Genomic DNA, 23,093 nt, shown 5'->3' on the forward strand with positions numbered 1-23,093 from the left:
GTCTCCTCCCTGTAACAGTCAAGGGTATTGTCTGTGGTCTCCTCCCTGTAACAGTCAAGGGTATTGTCTGTGGTCTCCTCCCTGTAACAGTCAAGGGTATTGTCTGTGATCTCCCCCCTGTAACAGTCAAGGGTATTGTGTGTGGTCTCCTCCCTGTAACAGTCATTGTCTGTGATCTCCCCCCTGTAACAGTCAAGGGTATTGTATGTGGTCTCCTCCCTGTAACAGTCAAGGGTATATTGTCTGTGGTCTCCTCCCTGTAACAGTCAAGGGTATTGTCTGCAGTCTCCTCCCTGTAACAGTCAAGGGTATTGTCTGTGGTCTCCTCCCTGTAACAGTCAAGGGTATTGTATGTGGTCTCCTCCCTGTAACAGGAAACACAGGAAAATGACACTAGCAAAGTAACTAGCCTCCATCTCAGAGGAGATACGGACGACTCCTCAGAGGATTTCTGTTGACTACATTTCCCATAGGGTATGGTAGATCCTAGGAGACTTCCTATGGCAATAAGCAGCCAGTGGGCCATGTGCTAACTTGTTCTGACAGGGGCTGTGTATGTCCTGGTCTTATGCACCACATTCTGTTTCTTTGTTGCTAATGCTAAGTAAAGGTTAATGCTATCTGAAGTGGAAAAGTGTACAGTAGCCTACTGTGTGTGCTCTGCACCTGCCACCAAAGCTTAAATCTGTGTGTGTTTGTGTCTGTGCATGTTAGGGCTGCACGATGATAACACGTCATTGGATCATTGGATCACCGGCCCGAAACGAACAAAAGCCGATAAAAGTCTGCTTTGATTATCTTCAATGCTTGATTGATATTACATTATTTATTTGTTTTGCAACTTGTGAAATAGATCAAATTGGCCCTGGTTGTGCTGGCTATATGTCAGGATTGTCTCAGGCAGAGCATCATCCAAGCCTGTTTAAGTAGGATTAATACTGTTTTGTTTGAAAGACAATGTTACATAAATAGCCTAATAAAAACATGGCATGTTTTACATAACCTAAAGTTGAAGTAGTTTTCTTATTTTGCCCAGTGAATGTGTCCATTTTGAAAAGCATTGTATTGATGTCTGCATCTGCCAGTGGGCCATCATGATAAGAGTAGACATAATAATGTGTTAATTCCACTACAGGAGAGACTTGATGTTCTCTGAAATTAGGTGGGGAAAATGCACGCATATCGGTATATTGGTATCAGCAAACGAGTTGGAAAAATATCGGCATATCAGTAAAAAAAAAAAAAATCCAATATGGTGCATCCCTAGTGTGTATGTGCATCTTCATGTGTGTTCTGGGTTTGCCTCCCTGCAGCACATGTGCAGTAAATGTGGGATTCGGAGCAACAGCCGGTCCTGTCCCGTGTGGCTCTGCCGGATCTGCAGTGAACACCGAGAGGTGAGCGAGGGAAGTGAGACCAGCACAGAGCGGGGGGCCCGCCAAAACCATGGGGCCATTTAGCCATTATGTTATATTCAGTTACCAGAACTTCCTTATGATTTTTTTTTTTTTTGCAATTACATTTCATTGTCCAGAGCCCCAAGAACATGTATTTCCCTCAATATCCAAAATGAGTAGAGTGTTTTTATGTCAAAGGGATATTTAATTCGAGCCACGGATAGTGCAATATTCAACATGAGGAATAAGGTCTGCTTTCTGTTTTCCTGGCTGATTCAGTTATACAGCGCTGTTCTGATGAGGGCCCTGTGTTTGGTGACTCAGGAAACACCCACCCTTTAAATAAATGCTCTTTCCTGTCAGTCCTAAACACAAGAACTGCTGTGTAATGCTGCATGCTGCAATTACAAGCACATAATGAGTAAACAAAATGCACTTCCAATTTAAAAAATCAATCAATCCAATCAATCAATCGATCGATCAATCAATAAATCAATAAATCAATAAATCAATAAATCAATCGATCAATCAATAACTAAGGAACAAAAGCCTTGAACAATGTGTTATTATCGCAGCATTGCATATAAAATAGATATTCTTCACAAATTTTTAGCATTTGGTGAATGCTCTTGAGTGCAGTTTTCTTGTGTGCTCCTGTGTGCAGATGCAGAAGCGGTCAGGAGCTTGGTTCTTCCGGGGCCAGACCCAGCAGGTCCTGCCGGCCCCCCTGCCTCTGTCCAGACCTAGGCAGTCCAGTACAGACAGCAGCCAGGACCAGGACCCCCCAGGTAGATAGGGTTGTACTGATATGGTGTTCACCTGCAGCCACAGCAGAGAGGGCGCTGTTTCCCCGCTGTGAAGCTGAAGAATAACAATATGGCCATTTTCAATAGAAGAGATAGGCACCATGCAGTGATATGTTGTTATTAGAGACCACATGCAATTGTTTTGTGACATTATTGTTGGTTTCTTTTCATTGTCACTTTGCCTCCTCAGCGCTTAGCACAGAACCACAACCACAGCAAAGCTGCGGATCAGAACAACGGGCCTCGGGGCAGAGAGCGGAAACAACATCGGAGAACCACCCAGCGGCTGTGGTGAAGATGGAGAGACCTGTGTTAGCCTCCAAACCACCTCGGGCAAACCCAGGTATAGAACTGCTTCTGCATAAGCCTTAGCCTGCAGGGCTGCTTGCAAAAGAGACATTTCTTCATTTTAGATGCAAGGCCATCTGGCCTTCAGCGTCACATATTTTTTTAGGGCACAAGGCCACGTGTCAGGGCAGTGAGGGCACAGAGGCCATCGCTCTATTGACATGGTGAAGAGCCATCTTTCTGAAATGTGTGTTAAAACGAGCCAATGACACATCCTTTGCACAGGACAGCTACATTAAACTGACACCACTGATGCTTTTAAAGCAACTGACAGCAGCAGGCTGGTAGCAGGACACTGCCAAGGTGGCCTCAGGGATTTCAAGGCATCACAGCCAGAGGGAAGGGCAATGGAGGCCATGGCCTCCATGTAATTCCCACCCTGCATGAACATACTGTAAGCTGTAAGGATTGTTTGAAGCAGTAGTAATGGCTGATGCATAAGCAATTGTATTTGTTGGCATTTTAGGTGTCTGCAAACCAGGGAGACGTACAATCTCAACGTAATTTGAAACAAACCTTCTGCATTTTATAGTACGTTTCTAAAATGTCTGCATTTTAGGTTTCTGCAACCCTACAATCTGTATGTAAATTTGAAACAAAACGGCAGTTAATTTGAATACCACGCCACCTTTCCAACATTAAATGCGAATAAAACAAGTATAAAAACGTTGGTTACGTTTATAAAGGTGTTACAGTCAGATTGAATGTTTTTAGTATCATTAGTTTCATCTGGCATCGTCATTATCTATAACCTGACGCTGCCAGATGGACGGTATAGCTCCACATATGTTTCACTAAACCAGTCGATCTGGGAATGAAGTCACCAGACCCGCTGACGGAGGCGGGCACTTTGTCCAAGCTACTTGGCAGGTGATTGGATGACCCATCTGTCTATCACCGCTGGTGGGTGTTAACTTCAACCAATCAGATCGCCGAAGGTGCCTGTGTGGATGATCTCCGTGGTATTCATTGATTGAGTCCTCGCGGTCGTAAAGTCACCTTCGAAGCATTTAGTTAGATTATAACGAACTAGTTGTGTGGCTTAGCCTTCCCAAATGTTGAGGGTCGTTTTTTAGAATTTAATACATAGAATTGGGAACGTTACATTCAATTTCATTCAGACTGCCTGTCACTTCCGCGGCGGCAGCAATGTTGAGCCGCTGATTCGTCGAGCCGGCATGGCTCGACCAATCATCTTAACTGCCTGTGCGGGTCCAGACCGTCACGGAGAACCAAATGAAATGTGAGTTCACGTGACGGGCGGTTTACCAGGCTACATTATCTAGGGGTTTCTAACACAACCCACTCATGCCAACACTGTAACACCGTACCTGGCCCAGTGGTACCTGGCCCAGTGGTACCTGGTCTGGTCCAGCTCTGCTGTGTTGAGCTGCAGTCCCAACATGAAAAAGGGGGTCCGCAGATCCAAACAAACAAAACACAAAATGTTCCTGGCTTCCCGAGGAGGGAGAAAGGATCAGTTAGTCCTCCAACAGAGTTCACATGGAAAATATCTGTTAATCCTCAGAACTCACCGGCTCCCTGGCACCATCTCTCTCTCACACACCGCCGTGTGTCAGACAGAGACACTCCCCAGACACTCATCACGCAGGGTGCTGGCACAGCCATCGGGAGAAATTTGAGGTTCAGCATCTTGCCCAAGGACACTTCGACATGCAGACTGGAGGAGGCGGGGATCGAACCACCGACCTCTTTTATCCAATGCGATAAGTGGACGAACCGCTCTACCTCCTGAGTTAGAGCCTCCCATTCTAAACGGGGACATTTGCTTCTCCAATCACTCCAAATGGGAGGCGGGACTTAACATTTACACTAAAACCAATGGCTAACGTCAAAACAACGCCATCGCAGTGACGCAAGCTAATCAGCTGACTCTTATCCAACCATTGATAATTCCTAAATAACATGACGTACTGTAGCAAAGTCACCTAAGTAAAAGAACTTGGTTGTTTAGGATGATGGTTTGAGTTGGTTGAAATGAAGTGCTAGTCGCGTCTATACTTTTGGCAACCCACTTTCGATGAAACCACGCCCCAAACTCATTTGATTGGTCGCCGCAACTGCTTCTTCCCACGCTGCGAAGCAAGCGACTCCTCAGAAGTCATCCGCCCCAAGCGAGGCACACACACACACACACACACACACACACACACACACACACACTCCTCGGCCACCACTGACAACAAACGATCGTAAACAACTGCACCCCGAACGCTGCACCCCGAACGCTGCACCCCGAACGCTGCACCCCGAACGCCTCTCTTTACAGTGGGACTGGGGAGAATCGTTTGATCCTCCCATGCGTTACATCCTGCCGGTGAAACTCCTCACTGTCAGGTGAAAAGAAGTGGCTGGAGACTACACATGTATCGGAGGAAGCATGTGCTGGTCTACGGCTCTCCCCAGATCGGCAGAGGGGGGTGGAGCAACGACCGGGACAGCAGGGGGAATTGGCCAAGTAGCCTACAACTGGGGAGAAAAACAGGAGGAAATCAGAAAGAACAAAACGTAATCACAAAAAGTGACAGTTGAAATGTAGACTTTGACCACAGCGAGACGATGGCTCTCTGGTGTGAAAGGCAAGTGTTCACGCTCTCCATCCACCCTGACCAAACTGGCCACCGCACGCTATTGTGTTCCATAATTATTGTTATTTTCTTTTCATTCTTATTTTTGCCTCCTCAGCGCTTAGCGCAGAACCACAACCACAGCAATCCTGCGGATCAGAACAACAACGGGCCTCGGGGCAGAGAGCAGAAGCAATATCGGAGAACCACCCAGCGGCTGTGGTGAAGATGGAGAGACCTGTGTTAGCCTCCAAACCACCTCGGGCAAACCCAGGTAGAACTGCTTCTTCTGAGAATAATCCTGACCCTGCAGGGCTGCTCGCAAAGAAGTCGGTACATACTGTATACTAAGGAATGGTTTGAAGCAGTATTAATATATTGTGATAATAATCATCATCATCATCATCATCCTCATCCTCATCATAATGAATATGAACATAATGTGATAACTCCCCTAGCTCCTGCTCCAGCTGTGGAGAGCAGGAACTCAGAAAGGGAAGAGGCGGCGTCTCCTCCTGCTGTGGAAGACAAAAGACAGCCTGATGTCTCCGGCTCCACTCCAACACATAGTCCCGCTAGCAGCTTCGCTCCACCTGTCCACGGGCCGGCTGTGGTGAAGATGGAGAAACCTGCGTTGGCCGCCAAACCACCCGCTCTCCAACGACCCGCGCCAGATCAAGCCGAGGACGAAGATGACTGTGACTCAGATGATGCCAGTAAGATGAATTATTCTACCTTCGTTGGTATGTGTGATTAGTCTGTTTTTCAACCTGCTGTCTCAGCAGGTTTTCTGCTTTCACCTCCAAATTCACCTGTCAGAAAGCTGCTCCACCAATCTCCTCTTTTCTTATTCCTTTCAATCAATAGAAATAATAGGAATAGGGAAACAATTTCCCTCTGGAGCGATGAAGAGTGACAATCAATGTTTATTTTTCCTGCAGGGAAATTAGTTTCTGTGACAGGCCAGGCGTCACATCAAGAGAGGCTATAAAACAGCTTATATCCATGCCTGTTTTATCTGACCATTGTGTCGCTGTTTTTATTCCGGCAGCCACGCTGGGATCTCTGGAGTTCAGTCTCCTTTACGAAGCGGAGAACAACGCCCTGCACTGTTGTATTATGAAAGCTAAGGTAAACATACATACATACATACATACATACATACATACATACATACATACATACATACAATACATACATACATACAATACATACATACATACAATACATACAATACATACATACATACATACATACATACATACTGTACATACAATACATACATACATACATACCTACAGACAGACAGACAGACAGACAGACAGACAGACAGACATACATACATACAGACAGACATGCATACAGTACATACAGACATTCATACATACATACAGACAGACAGACAGACAGTACATACATACAGACAGACAGACAGACAGACAGACACACACACACACACACACACACACACACACACACACACACACACACACACACACACATGCACGCACACACACACCCTTCTTTGTTTATTTGAATGAAGATGACACTCTATTGATGTGCATTAATATCCTAACCACAACTTAACCTTATCTCTTGCCTATTTATATATATATATATATATATATATATATAAACACATATACAAATATATATATACAAACAAATATATAAACACGCATTCCAGGAATATTATTTACATTTATAACGATAATGGCGCGTGCCTCCGAGCCTGACAGCCTCCCTGGCTGTCAGGGGTCATCTCTCGGAGATTCCAGGCGGGCGGGCAGCACCCATGATGCATCGGATTGTCCGCTCGCTCCGCATGAAGCAGCCTGGCTGCCTGGTACTCCGCGGATCCCACTCGCGTAGCACGACAACACGCTGAATCCCACCCGATTTGGGGGTGGAACACGCCAGGATTGGCCAATGCCAAAGCCAGTCCTCAGAATTGTCAAATCAAATAATCGACACCGTATATGGTCCGCCTCTCAATTTGTTTTCAGTCTGAAACGGACTCAGATGCACTTGACAAACGGGTTTACCTCGACTTTAAACGGCTGGCGCGCGAGTGGGGTAAAACCGCCCATACTGTATATCTCATGGGCTGACTCACCAAAAGACGGTGCTGCGGCTCTAAACTACAGGTTTGGGGGTTCTAGAGCAGAACACAAGACGTCTGCTCAGATGTGCGTTTACTGCGGTGGTTAAATCCCCGATCGTGTCTGCCTGGGCTGGGCTATCAGCTAAATTCTAACTTTGCTGAATGGATAGAACGGGGGTTTTTACCCCACCCTGACCATGCCCCCAGCCAGGCTGAGCCAGCTAAACCAGCGTCTATGACGAGACGTGGCCTCAACCTATGGCCCCTATTCCGTAGCCTCGCCCCTTCCCGACCACACCCCCTCCCACCACCCACATCCCCCTAGCCACTACCCCTACCCACCACTTGAACCCCGAGTCTCTACGACCTTCCTATCCCTATAGCTACGGCCCCTTTTCCCTAGTCCTGCCCCCTTTCCTTACCATGCCTCCTCCCACCACCCAGCTACACCTAGCCACTCCCCCTACCCACCCCTTGAACCTCGGCTCTCTACGACCTTCCTATGCCTAGCTACAGCCCCTTTTCCCTGGCCTCGCCCCTTTACTGACCACGCCTCCTTCCACCACCCAGATACACCTAGCCACCACCCAGATACACTTAGCCACTCCCCTACCAGAGCATTATGAGCAGAGCAGAGCTTCGAGAATTTCCGCTGATCACTCACGGCCGCTCCGCTCCGTATCGCTCTACGCTCAACACATGTTTCACTCCGCTCCACGCTCCGCTCCAGGATTTGTGGGCTGGTCTAGTAAACACATGTCACTGTTCCAAGTCCCCCTATGTAACACCAGGCAGGAGTGAGGGAGAAGGAAAGGTGAGCGGGCAATTTGGCAAACAAAGCCTGCGATTGCAAAGGATTTAAAAGTTATTTTCTGCACACACACGCGCATGCACGCACGCACGCACGCACGCACAGACACACACACACACACACACACACACACACAACACACACACACAGTGAAGTTTAGGCTCATTCGCCTCGGAGGACCTGTCTGTCTGGCAGCAGTGTAACATTAGAAAAGAGATTAGATAGACTGACAAAACACACAACAACAGGAGGACGTCGGGGCAAAGTGTGTGTGTGAGTGTGAGAGAGAGGGGGCACGCACACATCCATGCATGCGTGCATGGGGCATTTTCTCGTGCAGCCAACGTTCACAAAAATCTTTCAGGCAAGTCGTCCGCCCAGTCAAGTCAAACCTTTTAATAATCCTTTAAGTTAACGGCACATTCCATCGGAATCGGGCTTTAAAACTTCATGCTAACTGTGCATTCCATTCACGTCCATTCACGTCGATCCAGAAGGCTGGTACCAATGGCTGGTACACTGAACCCAAACAGGAAATGATATTGATAATGAGGCCTGTGTGATATGCCCAATCCTGACCCGCCCTGAGGCTGACACTTCCCCCACGTTCAACAACAACGTCAACAAAGGACATCAAATATATTTCAATCATGAGAGACTACAATGAAAGTTCACAATAAACTTTAATGATACAACAAAACAATATTAAGGTTTGGCGTATGGCTCCATGATGACGCTCCTCCAGTGATGATGAAGGGAGGGCGTCGGCAATGGTTACATGCTGCCACTCCGACGTACTGCCACTCCGACGTTCTGCCACTCCGAAATATCGGCACTCAGAAAGGGGGTCTATATTCCCCGTTTTTCACTAACCTCTCCCAGCCCCCACGCCAAACCTAACCTCCCCCCATGCCTAAACCTAACCTCCCCCAGACCCTAACCCAAAACCTAACCTCTCCCACCCCCACGCCTAAACCTAAGGTCGGCATTGCGGCTTCTAAGGTGAACGACCGCCAGTCCGAATAATGGAAGTTAACGTTCGGAGTGGCAGCATGTCGGAAAGGCAGAGGAACCCCGTCGGCAATGCGCATAGAATAGAAATCCCCCCATGACGTTGGTGGTGGCAGGGGAGGAGGTGGGGCAAAACGCCCGGAACACGGGAACGACTGCGACTGCAGAGGAGAACATATCGGTAAGAAGCCAACTCACATAATGAAATACAGCACGTAAAAATACTCTCAGCGAGGGGAAGGAGATGGCTTGAACCCATTGGTTATTGATAGCGTGGGAGAGCATGGAGAACTGTGATTGGATAGGAAAGGGGTATGAATGTGTCTTTAAGGCTCGTTAATATCACACACAGACATGCGCGTGTGTTGAGGGGTTGTCCTGCATCAAGGAATGTTTCAGGAGTGGACTAAGTTCAGACAATGACTGATATGGTTGAATTCAGGATAATCCTGAGTCTGACTACAAACGAACCTAAAATAAAGCATTTCTACTCTATCATTTTAGAGAATTTCAAAGTTAAAGTCTCACATTTTGACGTTGAAACTTTAAGGTTGACTTTAAGGCTGAAACTGAAAGCACATTCCTCCTCAAGTTCAGTCTTTACACGGTCCGCTCATGCTTACTGTCGTGTGCCTGGTCAGTCAGTGGTCAGGTAGTAGTCACCCCCCCCAAAGGTCCAGTCTGAGCCAGGAAAAACCCTGATATCCATACCTGGCTCCCTGATATCCACACCTGGCTCGCGCTGAATTGGACCATTGTTTCTCTTTCTATGTGTCAGGGTTTGAAGCCAATGGACTCAAATGGACTGGCTGATCCCTATGTGAAGCTGCACCTCTTACCTGGGGCCAGTAAGGTAAATCACATTCGCTCTGACTAAACCAAGGTGCTTGATTCTGAATGACCGGAGTGTTGCTGTAATTGATTTCAGAAAACATCACAATTTAATTTCAACTAAATTTACGAGCATAAGAATTATTATTGTTTGTTCGGGGGGGAGGAGGGGAACTGAGGGGGAATATCGTGATCCTCCCACGCGCTACTGTACGTCCTGCCGGTGAAACCTCTCGCTGTCGCAGTGAAAAGAAGCAGTTGATGATTGCACATGTATCGGAGGGAGCATGGGCTGGTCTACAACTCTCCCCAGATCGGCAGAAGGGGTGGAGCAACGGCCAGGACAGCAGGGGGAATTGGCCAAGTACAATTGGGGAGAAAATGGGAGAAAAACCTAAATAAATTAATAAATTAATAAATTAATAAATTAATAAATTATAGAGCTAGCTAAGCTGTTTAGTGTTTATACAATCATTTACTCGCGCTTGGAATAGCTATGAAGTATACAGCACACCTACAGCTCTAGAATTAGCTTGGATTTAAATATCATATGAATGTCACATCAGCGTTTTCCGACAGTAGGCTTAGCATCCCAACAGCACCCAACTGATCCAGGAGTTTGTTAATTCAGGACATCAGATGCATGTTAAGCTTGGATGCTGTGTTCACCCTGCTGTAGTCAATACAGAATTAGATCCAAGGAGACAGGAACCACCTCATGTCTCATGTCTCACATCATTTGATCAGTTTAAGGGGACAAGAACCACCTCATGTCTCATGTCTCACATCATTTCATCAGTGTAAGGGGACAGGAACCACCTCATGTCTCACATCATTTGATCAGTGTAAGGGGACAGGAACCACCTCATGTCTCACATCATTTGATCAGTGTAAGGCAGGGGTGCCCACACTTTTTCAGCTTGGGAGCTACTTTTAAAATGACCAAGTCAAAGTGATCTACCAAACATATTTATTTATATATATATACGCCGAGTATACAGTGGAAAACAGTGGAACAGTGGAAAAACAGTGGAAAAACAGTGGAAACAGTGGAAAAACAGTGGAAAAACAGTGGAAAAACAGTGGAAACAGTGGAAAAACAGTAAAAAAAAAAAAAAAAAAAAAAAAATCTTCTTCTTAATGCCATGCGATCGACCACACTACCTTCGCGATCGACCGGTCGATCGCGATCGATGTATTGGGCACCCCTGGTGTAAGGGGACCGGGACAGGAATCACCTCATGGCCCGAGAAGATCCATGATCATTCTTTTGAGCAGATCTCTACCAAAAAGAGTGTCTGTAACCGAGACACTTTTGGGAATTCATCTAGTGCCATTCATCAGCATTTTCTGGTGTGAACAACTGTGTAACCTCCTTGTTGCTGTGATGGGTCGATTCTCGTATCAATCATTCATTTGAACAAATACTGCAGTTGGAAAAGAGGGGAGTAGTCCGGTTTCAGGAAATACAAGTAGTGTATTATCTTGTATTATCTTTGCTTGTGTAACTGGCTTATTGATTGGCTTAATTGATTGCTTGAGCTGTGGGTTGAGGGGTGGGTCGTTATCCCTTACAGCTCCTCTCTAAAGGTGTGTAAGATCACTTCCTTTTTATGAATGAATTCGATGAAGCACATTTGCGAAACGCGTTGTTCTTTTATTGTGTAACTGATGGAATAGAGATGTCATATTGAAGTAAGTCAGTGTGAGAGTGTGTGCGGTCCCTTCCTATGGATGTGTATCCATAGGATAGAAGACTTTATTCTTAATATACATATAAATTGAAAATTAAATATAAAAAAATATATATACATATTCAGACATGCATACAACATGCATCCTTTATCTGGTCAAGTAAATAAGGAAATAAGAGAATTACTTTCTCACTCTCTCCTCTTATCTTTCTCTTTCTATTTGAGTGTCTTATCTTGTGTTCTCAGTCGAACAAGCTTCGCACAAAGACACTTAAAAACACTCTGAATCCTGTGTGGAATGAGACACTGGTCTACTACGGCATCACTGACGAGGAAATGACACGCAAAACTCTCCGGTAAGACCGACCTCAACATCATTTCCGCAGCATTTTGAAGAGAAAGGACTTCTCCAAGCTTCACGGAGTGCTCTCTCTTTCTGTCTTCAGGCTCGCAGTGAGTGACGAGGACAAATTTGGTCACAATGAGTTCATAGGAGAGGCTCATGTGCCCCTGAAGAAACTCAAATTCAACCAGAAGAAGAACTTCGGTATCTGCTTGGAGAGAGTGGTCCCGGTAAGCCTGAGGACACAGCACTCACTTCGTAAGGGATAATGCCCCCGACGAGGTGTCCATTATCAGAGATGAATGGCCTCTACGGAGTTCATTAAATGGACATCTCGAAGGGCATCATCTCACTTACATGGTCATTTGACACAGGGGAAAAATTAAGACCATTCATTTATATATTCAGACCACGGTATATTGCTAAAGAATGTACCAGGGTTGTAGTCAAGACCACCATAATCATGTCCAAGTGTATGCTTATTTCATCGAGGCCAAGTCAAAAAGGGTTCACGACCAAATCAAGACCTAAAATTGAATCTGATTCAAGTCAAAAATGGAAAAAAGTAATAAATAGGTCTATGCCTGTCTAAATGCAATTAAATCATGAGAGACCAGTTGGTAAGATTTAACAAGCAGCTTTATTCAGCAAATGGCATGGTAACTACTTTGGCGTATGACTACATTGTAAGATGATGCTCCTCTTATGGTGAGAGGGCATCATCTGTTTAGGCTAGAATAGAGAATCCCCCCCCTTCCGCCCGTGGGTAATTCTTCAGGAGTCAAGACTCGTTGGAGGTGGGTGGGGCGAAACGACAGCTCAGTGGAGACGAACAGCCAAGATGCCACCTGCTGCTATCATCCAGCCAGAGAGGAAGGTGGCGTAAAACCCTCGCTATATATACTAGGATGAACTGACGTCATACTTGATTGACGTCACGGGCTGATCAGATATGAGAATATGAAGGCCTTCATGGCTTGAAATTCGGTCTTGGAGGCCACACTAATTAACAATTAATTATTTTCAATATGTTACTTAATTTTTCTGGATAAATAAAGAAGTCGATTTTTCTGCAAAGTAGCTCTGCATTAAACTCATCAGCATCCATTGGAAAGATGAAAGGAACATTGTCGCTAGCCGATCAGTTTATTAAGGTGGAAAAAAGCATGTGATACTTTGTCTCAGAAATTATAGATATGCGGAGAAAAATATGAGTCCAGCAAAATTGAGTCCGCATCCAATAGTGCCCGAGACAAGGACAATTCCAAATCCACAGAGAAGTGGACTCCAGTCTGGACTCAAGTATAGGCTACAACCCTGAAATGCATTATGAATGATGTCCTACTTTATACATGTCTACTCATTAGTTCTGTTGACTCCTTGATTTGGTTTCCCAATTTTGTTACATTGCTAATGGTAATGGTGGGGGTGCTGGTGATGATGATGATGATAATGATGATGATGATGATGATGATGATGATGATGATGATGATGATGATGATGATGATGATGAAGAAGAAGATGATGACATGGTGGTGGTGGTGAGGATGAAGATCGTAATTACTGTATCACTCTCTTTAAAGGTGAACAAGGCTGTGGGAGGCGTGGCCCGGGGCATGGCTCTCTATGAGGAGGATGTAAGACACTCATAGCACTATGTATTGGTTAATAGATGTTCTTCTGCCATCTGGAAGCCATCAAGTCAAGCTGTCCACTTAGTTTAGTAGATAAGTAGGAGTGCTTCTGTTTCCACTTTGACTTGAATTATTCTATGGTAGAATAGCAGACCATGGCTCACCAGTCTAGTTACATCAGTTCCTGCAGCGGGTTCTGTCACTAATTTAGCAAAAGAAAAAAAAAATCTAAATTTAAATGTAATGTATAAAACATGGCTGTAAATGGAATCAACACTATTGCATAACATAGATAATCTTGTACTTAAACATGTACATTATCCTCCCATTAGTACTGTAGACATTCCAGTAATCACACTATAATCCTTCCAGATTTGTGTACAAGACAACAGTGCATTGATTGGGGGCACGGTGGGGCAGTGGTAGCGGTGTCGCCTCACAGCTAGAAGGTCCTGGGTTCGATCCCCACCTGGGACACTGTGAGCGCTGAAGGAGTGCGTGCCCGTCCGCATGTCCTCGAGTGCCCACCGCCCGGGTGCGGTCATCAAAAAGGGCCTCTCTGTGTTCTCCCCATGCCCCCTGGGGGTTTCCTTCATATAGGAACCCCTCTCCAAAACATGCAATATCCTGGTCGCTGAATTGGTGCCTCCTCTGGTCGTTCGGGGCCCCTGTTCGGAGGGAGGGGAACTCGTTGGAATAGCATGATCCTCCCACGGGCTATGTCCTACCGGTGAAACTTCCCCTGTCAGGTGAAAAGAAGCGGCTGGCTACTGTCTCAGAGGAAGCATGGAGCCAGTTTCGGCTCTCCCCAGATCGACAGAGGGTGGAGTAGCAACAAGGATAAATAAATTAAAATTAGCACTAATGGGGGATAAAAATGGGATAAAAAAATCTGGGGGGGAGAAGACAAAAAACAGTGCATTAGGATCAGTGTAAAAATTTAATTAAACTTTATTATCATTCCACCTCGCAAAAATGCACGGTGAAATAGAATATTTGGTAACACTTATAACTGCACACTACTGTATGAAGCATCATTTAAGTAAATTTTTAGTATTTAGTAAATACTTAATCCATGATTTATAATGAGTTACAACCCATTCACACTCCCAAGTCGGCAAATGCTTGGTCAGGAACCCTTGTCATCTGCTCCAAAAGCATCTGAGACCAGCAAAGTAAGTTCAATCAATCAATCAACTTTATTAACGGACACATAGTCCATAGAAAAAAACATACAAACACCGATAACAATTAAAAGATAGCACTCAGGAGCACAGTAAGAGAAATAAAATAAATAATACTATAAGAGGAGCTTATACCAACATTTCCACATATTAGACTGGTATCTCACAGAAATAACACCCGGATTGGTCAGCAGCACAATGGCATTTTGAGAGACATTCAAACAACAAATAAACATGTACGTCAAGTGTCTCAAGAGCGCCTGAAAAGTGTACCTGCCTTACAGAACAGGTCACTAGCTCGTCCACCTGGGTTTTTTCAGCAATATCCTCATACAGTCATCATTATACGCAACCTGAAGTTTTTGAAAAGTTGCTTTCTTAAAATTCACCCACAAGGGGGCAGTACAAATAGGAGTGCAGTATGCTCTAGTCTAAAGAGAGTCATCTTTACATCAGAACATGAATGGAATTTCCTTACCAGCATGTTTGCCTGTACATATAACAGACAGCGCTGTCTAATACATGTCATCGTCATCAGACATTGATCTGTAATGAAATGACCCAGATATTTTGTTTTGTCACAAACAGATAGAGCATGCTCTGACAAATAAAAAGCAGGAAAAGTGAGATCCCCTATCCCCTTTTGTTCTGCAAATCATAACCACACTCTTTTTGGCATTGTATTTGACATCAAATTTAACCCCATATAGACAGTCGGGGGGGAAATTGCCAGGTCGTCGTCATACATAAGATGGTTTACCAAGGTGTTTCCAACCTGTGCTACAGCCCCTTAGCTGGTCAGATAGATCATCCATATACAGATTGAAGAGAGCTGGGGAGAGTGACCCCCCCTGCCGCACCCCATTACCAATGCCAAAGGGGGTGGCGACTCTGTTGCCCCATTTCACCTGCATGTTCCGGTTGGCATACCAGTATGCCAGGATACGTATTATGCTGCCAGGCACACCTCTTTGACTCAATTTTAAAAACCGCTTTTGATGATTGACTCCATCAAAGGCCTTGGAGGCATCAATAAAACCAATTAAAACAGAAGAGTTCTGCCTTCTATAATATAAGTTTCAACTATTTCTTTCAAAGCATAGATACATAAATCGGTACTGTGCTGAGCCTTGAAGCCAAACTGGTTGTCTGTGGTAGAAATGAAAGAGCTAAGACGATCTAATAGGACCTTTTCCAGTATTTTGGACACCACACTGGCTAGTGCAATAGGCCTATTTAGTTATCTACACCCCCAACCTTACCAGTCTTGTCCTTAATGACAGGCACAAGAGTAACAGACAACAGAGTCTGGCAACAGTCCATGATGGGTAAAGCAAATAGCAAAAAGAGCAGCAACCTTAGGGCTTGCTAACTTAAGATGCTCTGCAATGATACTGTATGATCAAGGCCACTAGCTTTATTATTATCAGCTAGCTGTAATATCGCTCGGTAGACCTCATAAGCAGTAACTGACACTGCATCACCATTTACAATGTTGCCAACATTATAGGGCTCACTTAAACACAATTAAAAAGAGTAAAATAATGCTGCCTCCACAGCTTTGTCATATTACGTCATTGTTGCTTGCCTGTGAGCAGGCCCGGATTAACACAGTGTGATGCCCCTGGGTGACCCAGACTTGAATTGCACGTAAAAAGTGAAATTTACTATGGCAATAAATACCACAGATTCACATGACTGTATTGCTAAAGTAGAGCCTCAACAGTCAACACACATGTACCAGACACAAGACACAATGTAGATGATGGGGACTAACATGATCACACATGAATACAATTGGGCTAATTGAATTTACAAGAGTCTCAGCTTTCCAGTCACACTCAATTTCTGCAATTCCAATATTGTTTAGGGGTCCTATATGCAGAAAATATTCAAATAGAAATATGCAAAAATAACACATTTATAATGCATGCAAAAGACTGCATGTCTTTTTTGGTGAAGAGGAAAATGGATTAGCATAAAGTGGGCATGTCTGTAAAGGGAGACTTGTGGGTACCCATAGAACCCATTATTATTCAGATGAGGTGACAGGTTGAATATGGCCATGCCCGTTTTTCCCTTGCCAAAATTGAGTCTACATTTGGAGCGGTATTTATCCCCCTTCCTGACAAGCTATCATGTCATGGCTGGTATCAATGGATGCCTTAGATCTTCTAGTTTCATATGATATCAGCAGCTTCGCTCTATCCTTAAAACTGAGCCTGCTACAGCCTCTGAAACACAGTAGAATTAGCCACGGAATCATTTTGGCTGATGCCCCAAGGCAGCTGATGCCCCAGGGCACTAAGCCTGCCCCTATAGTTGCTAATCCGGGCTTGCCTGTGAGCTTTTTCCTATTTTAGTGTGTTGACTGGGTAGTGGGTTTTGCTGTAAAATGTAATTGCCCTTCTGAGATAAAGATCGGCAGTATATGATGAGTTGGGAAATAATGCTTCATAGCGTTCAGTTATTACGAAGTGTTACCGAATATTCTTTCCCTAGCAAGTCCCTATATAAGTCATCTAATTGTGTGTGCGTGTGTGCATGTGCATGCATGCGTGTGTGTGTGCGTGCGTGCGTGTGTGTGTGTGTGTGTGTGTGTGTGCGTGCATGTGTGTGCAGTTGAAGGAGGGTGAGGACTCTGAGGAGAGGGGTCGCATCCTGGTGTCCCTGACCTACAACAGCCAGCAGGGTCGTCTGATAGTGGGCGTGGTCCGCTGCGCTCACCTGGCCGCCATGGACTCCAATGGATACTCTGACCCCTATGTCAAACTGTAGGTGCTCTCTTCAGCTGAAGTTATTCAAAATCAATCTCCCAAATTTCTTTTCAATAACATAATTTATAGTTCAGGGATTCACACACACTCTACCAGATGGGCAAGTGGTGATCAGATGACTTTACCCAGACCAAAAACCTGAACCTACAACTGTCATATACAGGTCTATAGCCACTTGGAATTGTCTACCGCACAACATTTGTTACATTAAAGGGAGAGCTTGTTTTAAAAGCATGCTTAGAGCCCCTCTACACTCACTCACACTATCACACAAATAACTATGTTTATCACATCACTTTTCCATCCATGATTTGTTTTCTGTAGTATAGAGAGTCGTATTGACCAAATATTATTATTTGTCTGTCTGTCTGTCTGTCTGTCTGTCTGTCTGTCTGTCTGTCTGTCTGTCTGACTGTCTGACTGGCCAGCTAGATAGCTAGCTGACCATGCTAATGTTTGTCTTAGCTTAGATTTGTTGTTTATTCTATCTTCTATTCTTTTACTTTGTGTTTTTGTATTTTAATTATTGTGTGTCATGTAATGTATATTTTGTCTTGCACCCCAGGAAGACTAGCTGTCTCCTAGGCGGCAGCTAATGGGGTTCCTTTTAATAAACAAATAAACAAACAAATCGTGTAATTTCCCTTCCTGCTCCTATGTGCTGCAGATGTCTGAAGCCAGATATGGGGAAGAAAGCCAAAAACAAGACACAGATCAAAAAGAAGACTCTTAATCCAGAGTTTAATGAGGTTGGTTCTTCCGTTATTTTCTGTTATTGTTGCGTACATTGTTGTCTCCTGCCCGTCCAGACCTAATCGATACATACACTACTACTCTCTGTCAATTCATATTTCATCTGTACATACACTACTACTACTCTGTCAGTTCGTATTTCATCTGTACATACACTACTACTCTCTGTCAATTCATATTTAATCTGTACATACACTACTACTACTCTGTCAGTTCATATTTCATCTGTACATACACTACTACTACTCTGTCAGTTCATATTTCATCTGTACATACACTACTACTCTGTCAGTTCATATTTCATCTGTACATACACTACTACTCTGTCAGTTCATATTTCATCTGTACATACACTACTACTCTGTCAGTTCGTATTTCATCTGTACATACACTACTACTCTCTGTCAATTCATATTTAATCTGTACATACACTACTACTACTCTGTCAGTTCATATTTCATCTGTACATACACTACTACTCTGTCAGTTCATATTTCATCTGTACATACACTACTACTCTGTCAGTTCATATTTCATCTGTACATACACTACTACTACTCTGTCAGTTCATATTTCATCTGTACATACACTACTACGCTGTCAGTTCATATTTCATCTGTACATACACTACTACTACTCTGTCAGTTCATATTTCATCTGTACATACACTACTACTACTCTGTCAGTTCATATTTCATCTGTACATACACTACTACTGTGTCAGTTCATATTTCATCTGTACATACACTACTACTCTCTGTCAGTTCATATTTCATCTGTACATACACTACTACTCTGTCAGTTCATATTTCATCTGTACATACACTACTACTACTCTGTCAGTTCATATTTCATCTGTACATACACTACTACTCTCTGTCAGTTCATATTTCATCTGTACATACACTACTACTACTCTGTCAGTTCATATTTCATCTGTACATACACTACTACTACTCTGTCAGTTCATATTTCATCTGTACATACACTACTACTCTCTGTCAGTTCATATTTCATCTGTACATACACTACTACGCTGTCAGTTCATATTTCATCTGTACATACACTACTACTACTCTCTCAGTTCATATTTCATCTGTACATACACTACTACTCTCTGTCAGTTCATATTTCATCTGTACATACACTACTACTCTGTCAGTTCATATTTCATCTGTACATACACTACTACTACTCTGTCAGTTCATATTTCATCTGTACATACACTACTACTCTGTCAGTTCATATTTCATCTGTACATACACTACTACTCTCTGTCAGTTCATATTTCATCTGTACATACACTACTACGCTGTCAGTTCATATTTCATCTGTACATACACTACTACTACTCTGTCAGTTCATATTTCATCTGTACATACACTACTACTACTCTGTCAGTTCATATTTCATCTGTACATACACTACTACTACTCTCTCAGTTCATATTTCATCTGTACATACACTACTACTCTGTCAGTTCATATTTCATCTGTACATACACTACTACTACTCTGTCAGTTCATATTTCATCTGTACATACACTACTACTACTCTGTCAGTTCATATTTCATCTGTACATACACTACTACTCTGTCAGTTCATATTTCATCTGTACATACACTACTACGTTGTCAGTTCATATTTCATCTGTACATACACTACTACTACTCTGTCAGTTCATATTTCATCTGTACATACACTACTACTCTGTCAGTTCATATTTCATCTGTACATACACTACTACTCTCTGTCAGTTCATATTTCATCTGTACATACACTACTACTCTGTCAGTTCATATTTCATCTGTACATACACTACTACTCTGTCAGTTCATATTTCATCTGTACATACACTACTACTGTGTCAGTTCATATTTCATCTGTACATACACTACTACTCTGTCAGTTCATATTTCATCTGTACATACACTACTACTCTGTCAGTTCATATTTCATCTGTACATACACTACTACTCTGTCAGTTCATATTTCATCTGTACATACACTACTACTCTGTCAGTTCATATTTCATCTGTACATACACTACTACTGTGTCAGTTCATATTTCATCTGTACATACACTACTACTCTGTCAGTTCATATTTCATCTGTACATACACTACTACTCTGTCAGTTCATATTTCATCTGTACATACACTACTACTCTGTCAGTTCATATTTCATCTGTACATACACTACTACTCTGTCAGTTCATATTTCATCTGTACATACACTACTACTACTCTGTCAGTTCATATTTCATCTGTACATACACTACTACTACTCTGTCAGTTCATATTTCATCTGTACATACACTACTACTCTCTGTCAGTTCATATTTCATCTGTACATACACTACTACTCTCTGACAGTTCATATTTCATCTGTACATACACTACTACTCTCTGTCAGTTCATATTTCATCTGTACATACACTACTACTCTGTCAGTTCATATTTCATCTGTACATACACTACTACTACTCTGTCAGTTCATATTTCATCTGTACATACACTACTACTCTCTGTCAGTTCATATTTCATCTGTACATACACTACTACTCTGTCAGTTCATATTTCATCTGTACATACACTACTACTCTCTGTCAGTTCATATTTCATCTGTACATACACTACTAATCTGTCAGTTCATATTTCATCTGTACATACACTACTACTCTGTCAGTTCATATTTCATCTGTACATACACTACTACTACTCTGTCAGTTCATATTTCATCTGTACATACACTACTACTCTCTGTCAGTTCATATTTCATCTGTACATACACTACTACTACTCTGTCAGTTCATATTTCATCTGTACATACACTACTACTCTCTGTCAGTTCATATTTCATCTGTACATACACTACTACTACTCTGTCAGTTCATATTTCATCTGTACATACACTACTACTGTGTCAGTTCATATTTCATCTGTACATACACTACTACTCTCTGTCAGTTCATATTTCATCTGTACATACACTACTACTCTGTCAGTTCATATTTCATCTGTACATACACTACTACTACTCTGTCAGTTCATATTTCATCTGTACATACACTACTACTACTCTGTCAGTTCATATTTCATCTGTACATACACTACTACTACTCTGTCAGTTCATATTTCATCTGTACATACACTACTACTCTCTGTCAGTTCATATTTCATCTGTACATACACTACTACGCTGTCAGTTCATATTTCATCTGTACATACACTACTACTACTCTGTCAGTTCATATTTCATCTGTACATACACTACTACTACTCTGTCAGTTCATATTTAATCTGTACATACACTACTACTACTCTGTCAGTTCATATTTCATCTGTACATACACTACTACTCTGTCAGTTCATATTTCATCTGTACATACACTACTACTACTCTGTCAGTTCATATTTCATCTGTACATACACTACTACTACTCTGTCAGTTCATATTTCATCTGTACATACACTACTACTCTCTGTCAGTTCATATTTCATCTGTACATACACTACTACTCTGTCAGTTCATATTTCATCTGTACATACACTACTACTACTCTGTCAGTTCATATTTCATCTGTACATACACTACTACTCTGTCAGTTCATATTTCATCTGTACATACACTACTACTCTCTGTCAGTTCATATTTCATCTGTACATACACTACTACTACTCTGTCAGTTCATATTTCATCTGTACATACACTACTACTCTGTCAGTTCATATTTCATCTGTACATACACTACTACTCTCTGTCAGTTCATATTTCATCTGTACATACACTACTACTCTGTCAGTTCATATTTCATATTGTGTTTCAGGAGTTCGGTTATGAAATAAAGCATGCTGAGCTCGCCAAGAAAGCCCTGGACATCTCAGTCTGGGACTATGACATGGGCAAATCCAATGACTTCATTGGTAAGTCTTTTGTTGTTGGATTGATATCAGATGACTTCATCTCATCCCATCCATCCATCCATCCATCTCATCCATCTTATCCATCCAGCCATCCATGTTGCAAACAGTTTGAATATATCATTAGACTTTCTCCATATTAATGGTTGCATTCTCCTCTGTCTTCAGGAGGATGCCAGTTGGGCATCCAGGCTAAGGGACAGGGCTTGAAGCACTGGTACGAATGCCTCAAGAACAAAGACAAGAAGATTGAGCGCTGGCATGTTCTGCTAAACGACAACACTGCTCAGTTTGACGATTGAACCTTATTCCCCTTGCATATTTATTTAATTTCCCTCTCAGTCTCCCTGTGAAGTATCCCTTTGTCTTCCGTTGGACCCGAGGTATAAGGATATTATCCTCTTGGTTTAATGTTATTTGTCCCAAAGTGCAATGTGCATGCAACAGCTGCCACAGTTTTCAACTGGCCAGAGCTCTTTGTACTGTGGGGCGAGTCGACCGATAGATATTATATTACTATAGATGGGTCACCGCAGGCTCTGCCAATTCTAACAAATGGTAGCAGCAAGTCTCCTAAAATTGTCACGTGACTCCAATAGACAGATACTCCGTTCAAGACAACTCGGACCACCGGAAAAAATGGGTTCCGACCTATAAAAAGTGAATTGAACCGTCTCCAGGCCGGAATAGAGAGCCGCAGGGATGACAAGTTCAAGTTTATTCATGACGTATTTTTGTAGTCAGAACGCGGAAGTCCTGGACTTCCTGGTTCTTCACTGTTTCTGTCTATGGGATTTTTGAATGGGTTTTTGCCGCGATGCTTCAAATACGGTCTCTGGGCAACGCAAGATTAATCAAACGCGAACCAGAGTTCAGTCGGATAATCTTC

At 43.1% G+C, this 23,093-nt stretch overlaps 1 protein-coding gene across 1 annotated transcript in view; it reads left to right on the top strand.

The window, feature by feature from the left end:
- LOC310777771 (rabphilin-3A-like) overlaps nt 1–22,506 on the top strand; it is a gene marked incomplete at both ends in the record, with an annotated part of 23,975 nt that extends 1,469 nt beyond the window's left edge. Inside the window, 14 exons of the mRNA XM_083638133.1 lie at nt 1,314–1,397; nt 2,062–2,185; nt 2,394–2,546; nt 5,258–5,413; nt 5,610–5,855; nt 6,191–6,270; nt 9,844–9,918; nt 11,837–11,946; nt 12,037–12,163; nt 13,517–13,570; nt 17,374–17,525; nt 18,196–18,277; nt 22,111–22,207; nt 22,373–22,506. Of these exons, the coding sequence (XP_083494259.1) occupies nt 1,314–1,397; nt 2,062–2,185; nt 2,394–2,546; nt 5,258–5,413; nt 5,610–5,855; nt 6,191–6,270; nt 9,844–9,918; nt 11,837–11,946; nt 12,037–12,163; nt 13,517–13,570; nt 17,374–17,525; nt 18,196–18,277; nt 22,111–22,207; nt 22,373–22,506 (1,674 nt within the window). The remainder of the gene's footprint in view (nt 1–1,313; nt 1,398–2,061; nt 2,186–2,393; nt 2,547–5,257; nt 5,414–5,609; nt 5,856–6,190; nt 6,271–9,843; nt 9,919–11,836; nt 11,947–12,036; nt 12,164–13,516; nt 13,571–17,373; nt 17,526–18,195; nt 18,278–22,110; nt 22,208–22,372) is intronic.
- Between the last annotated feature and the right edge of the window lie 587 nt (nt 22,507–23,093).

Source organism: Poromitra crassiceps (assembly GCF_964638095.1).
Source record: "Poromitra crassiceps genome assembly, chromosome: 6".
NCBI classification, from domain to species: Eukaryota; Metazoa; Chordata; class Actinopteri; order Beryciformes; family Melamphaidae; genus Poromitra; species Poromitra crassiceps.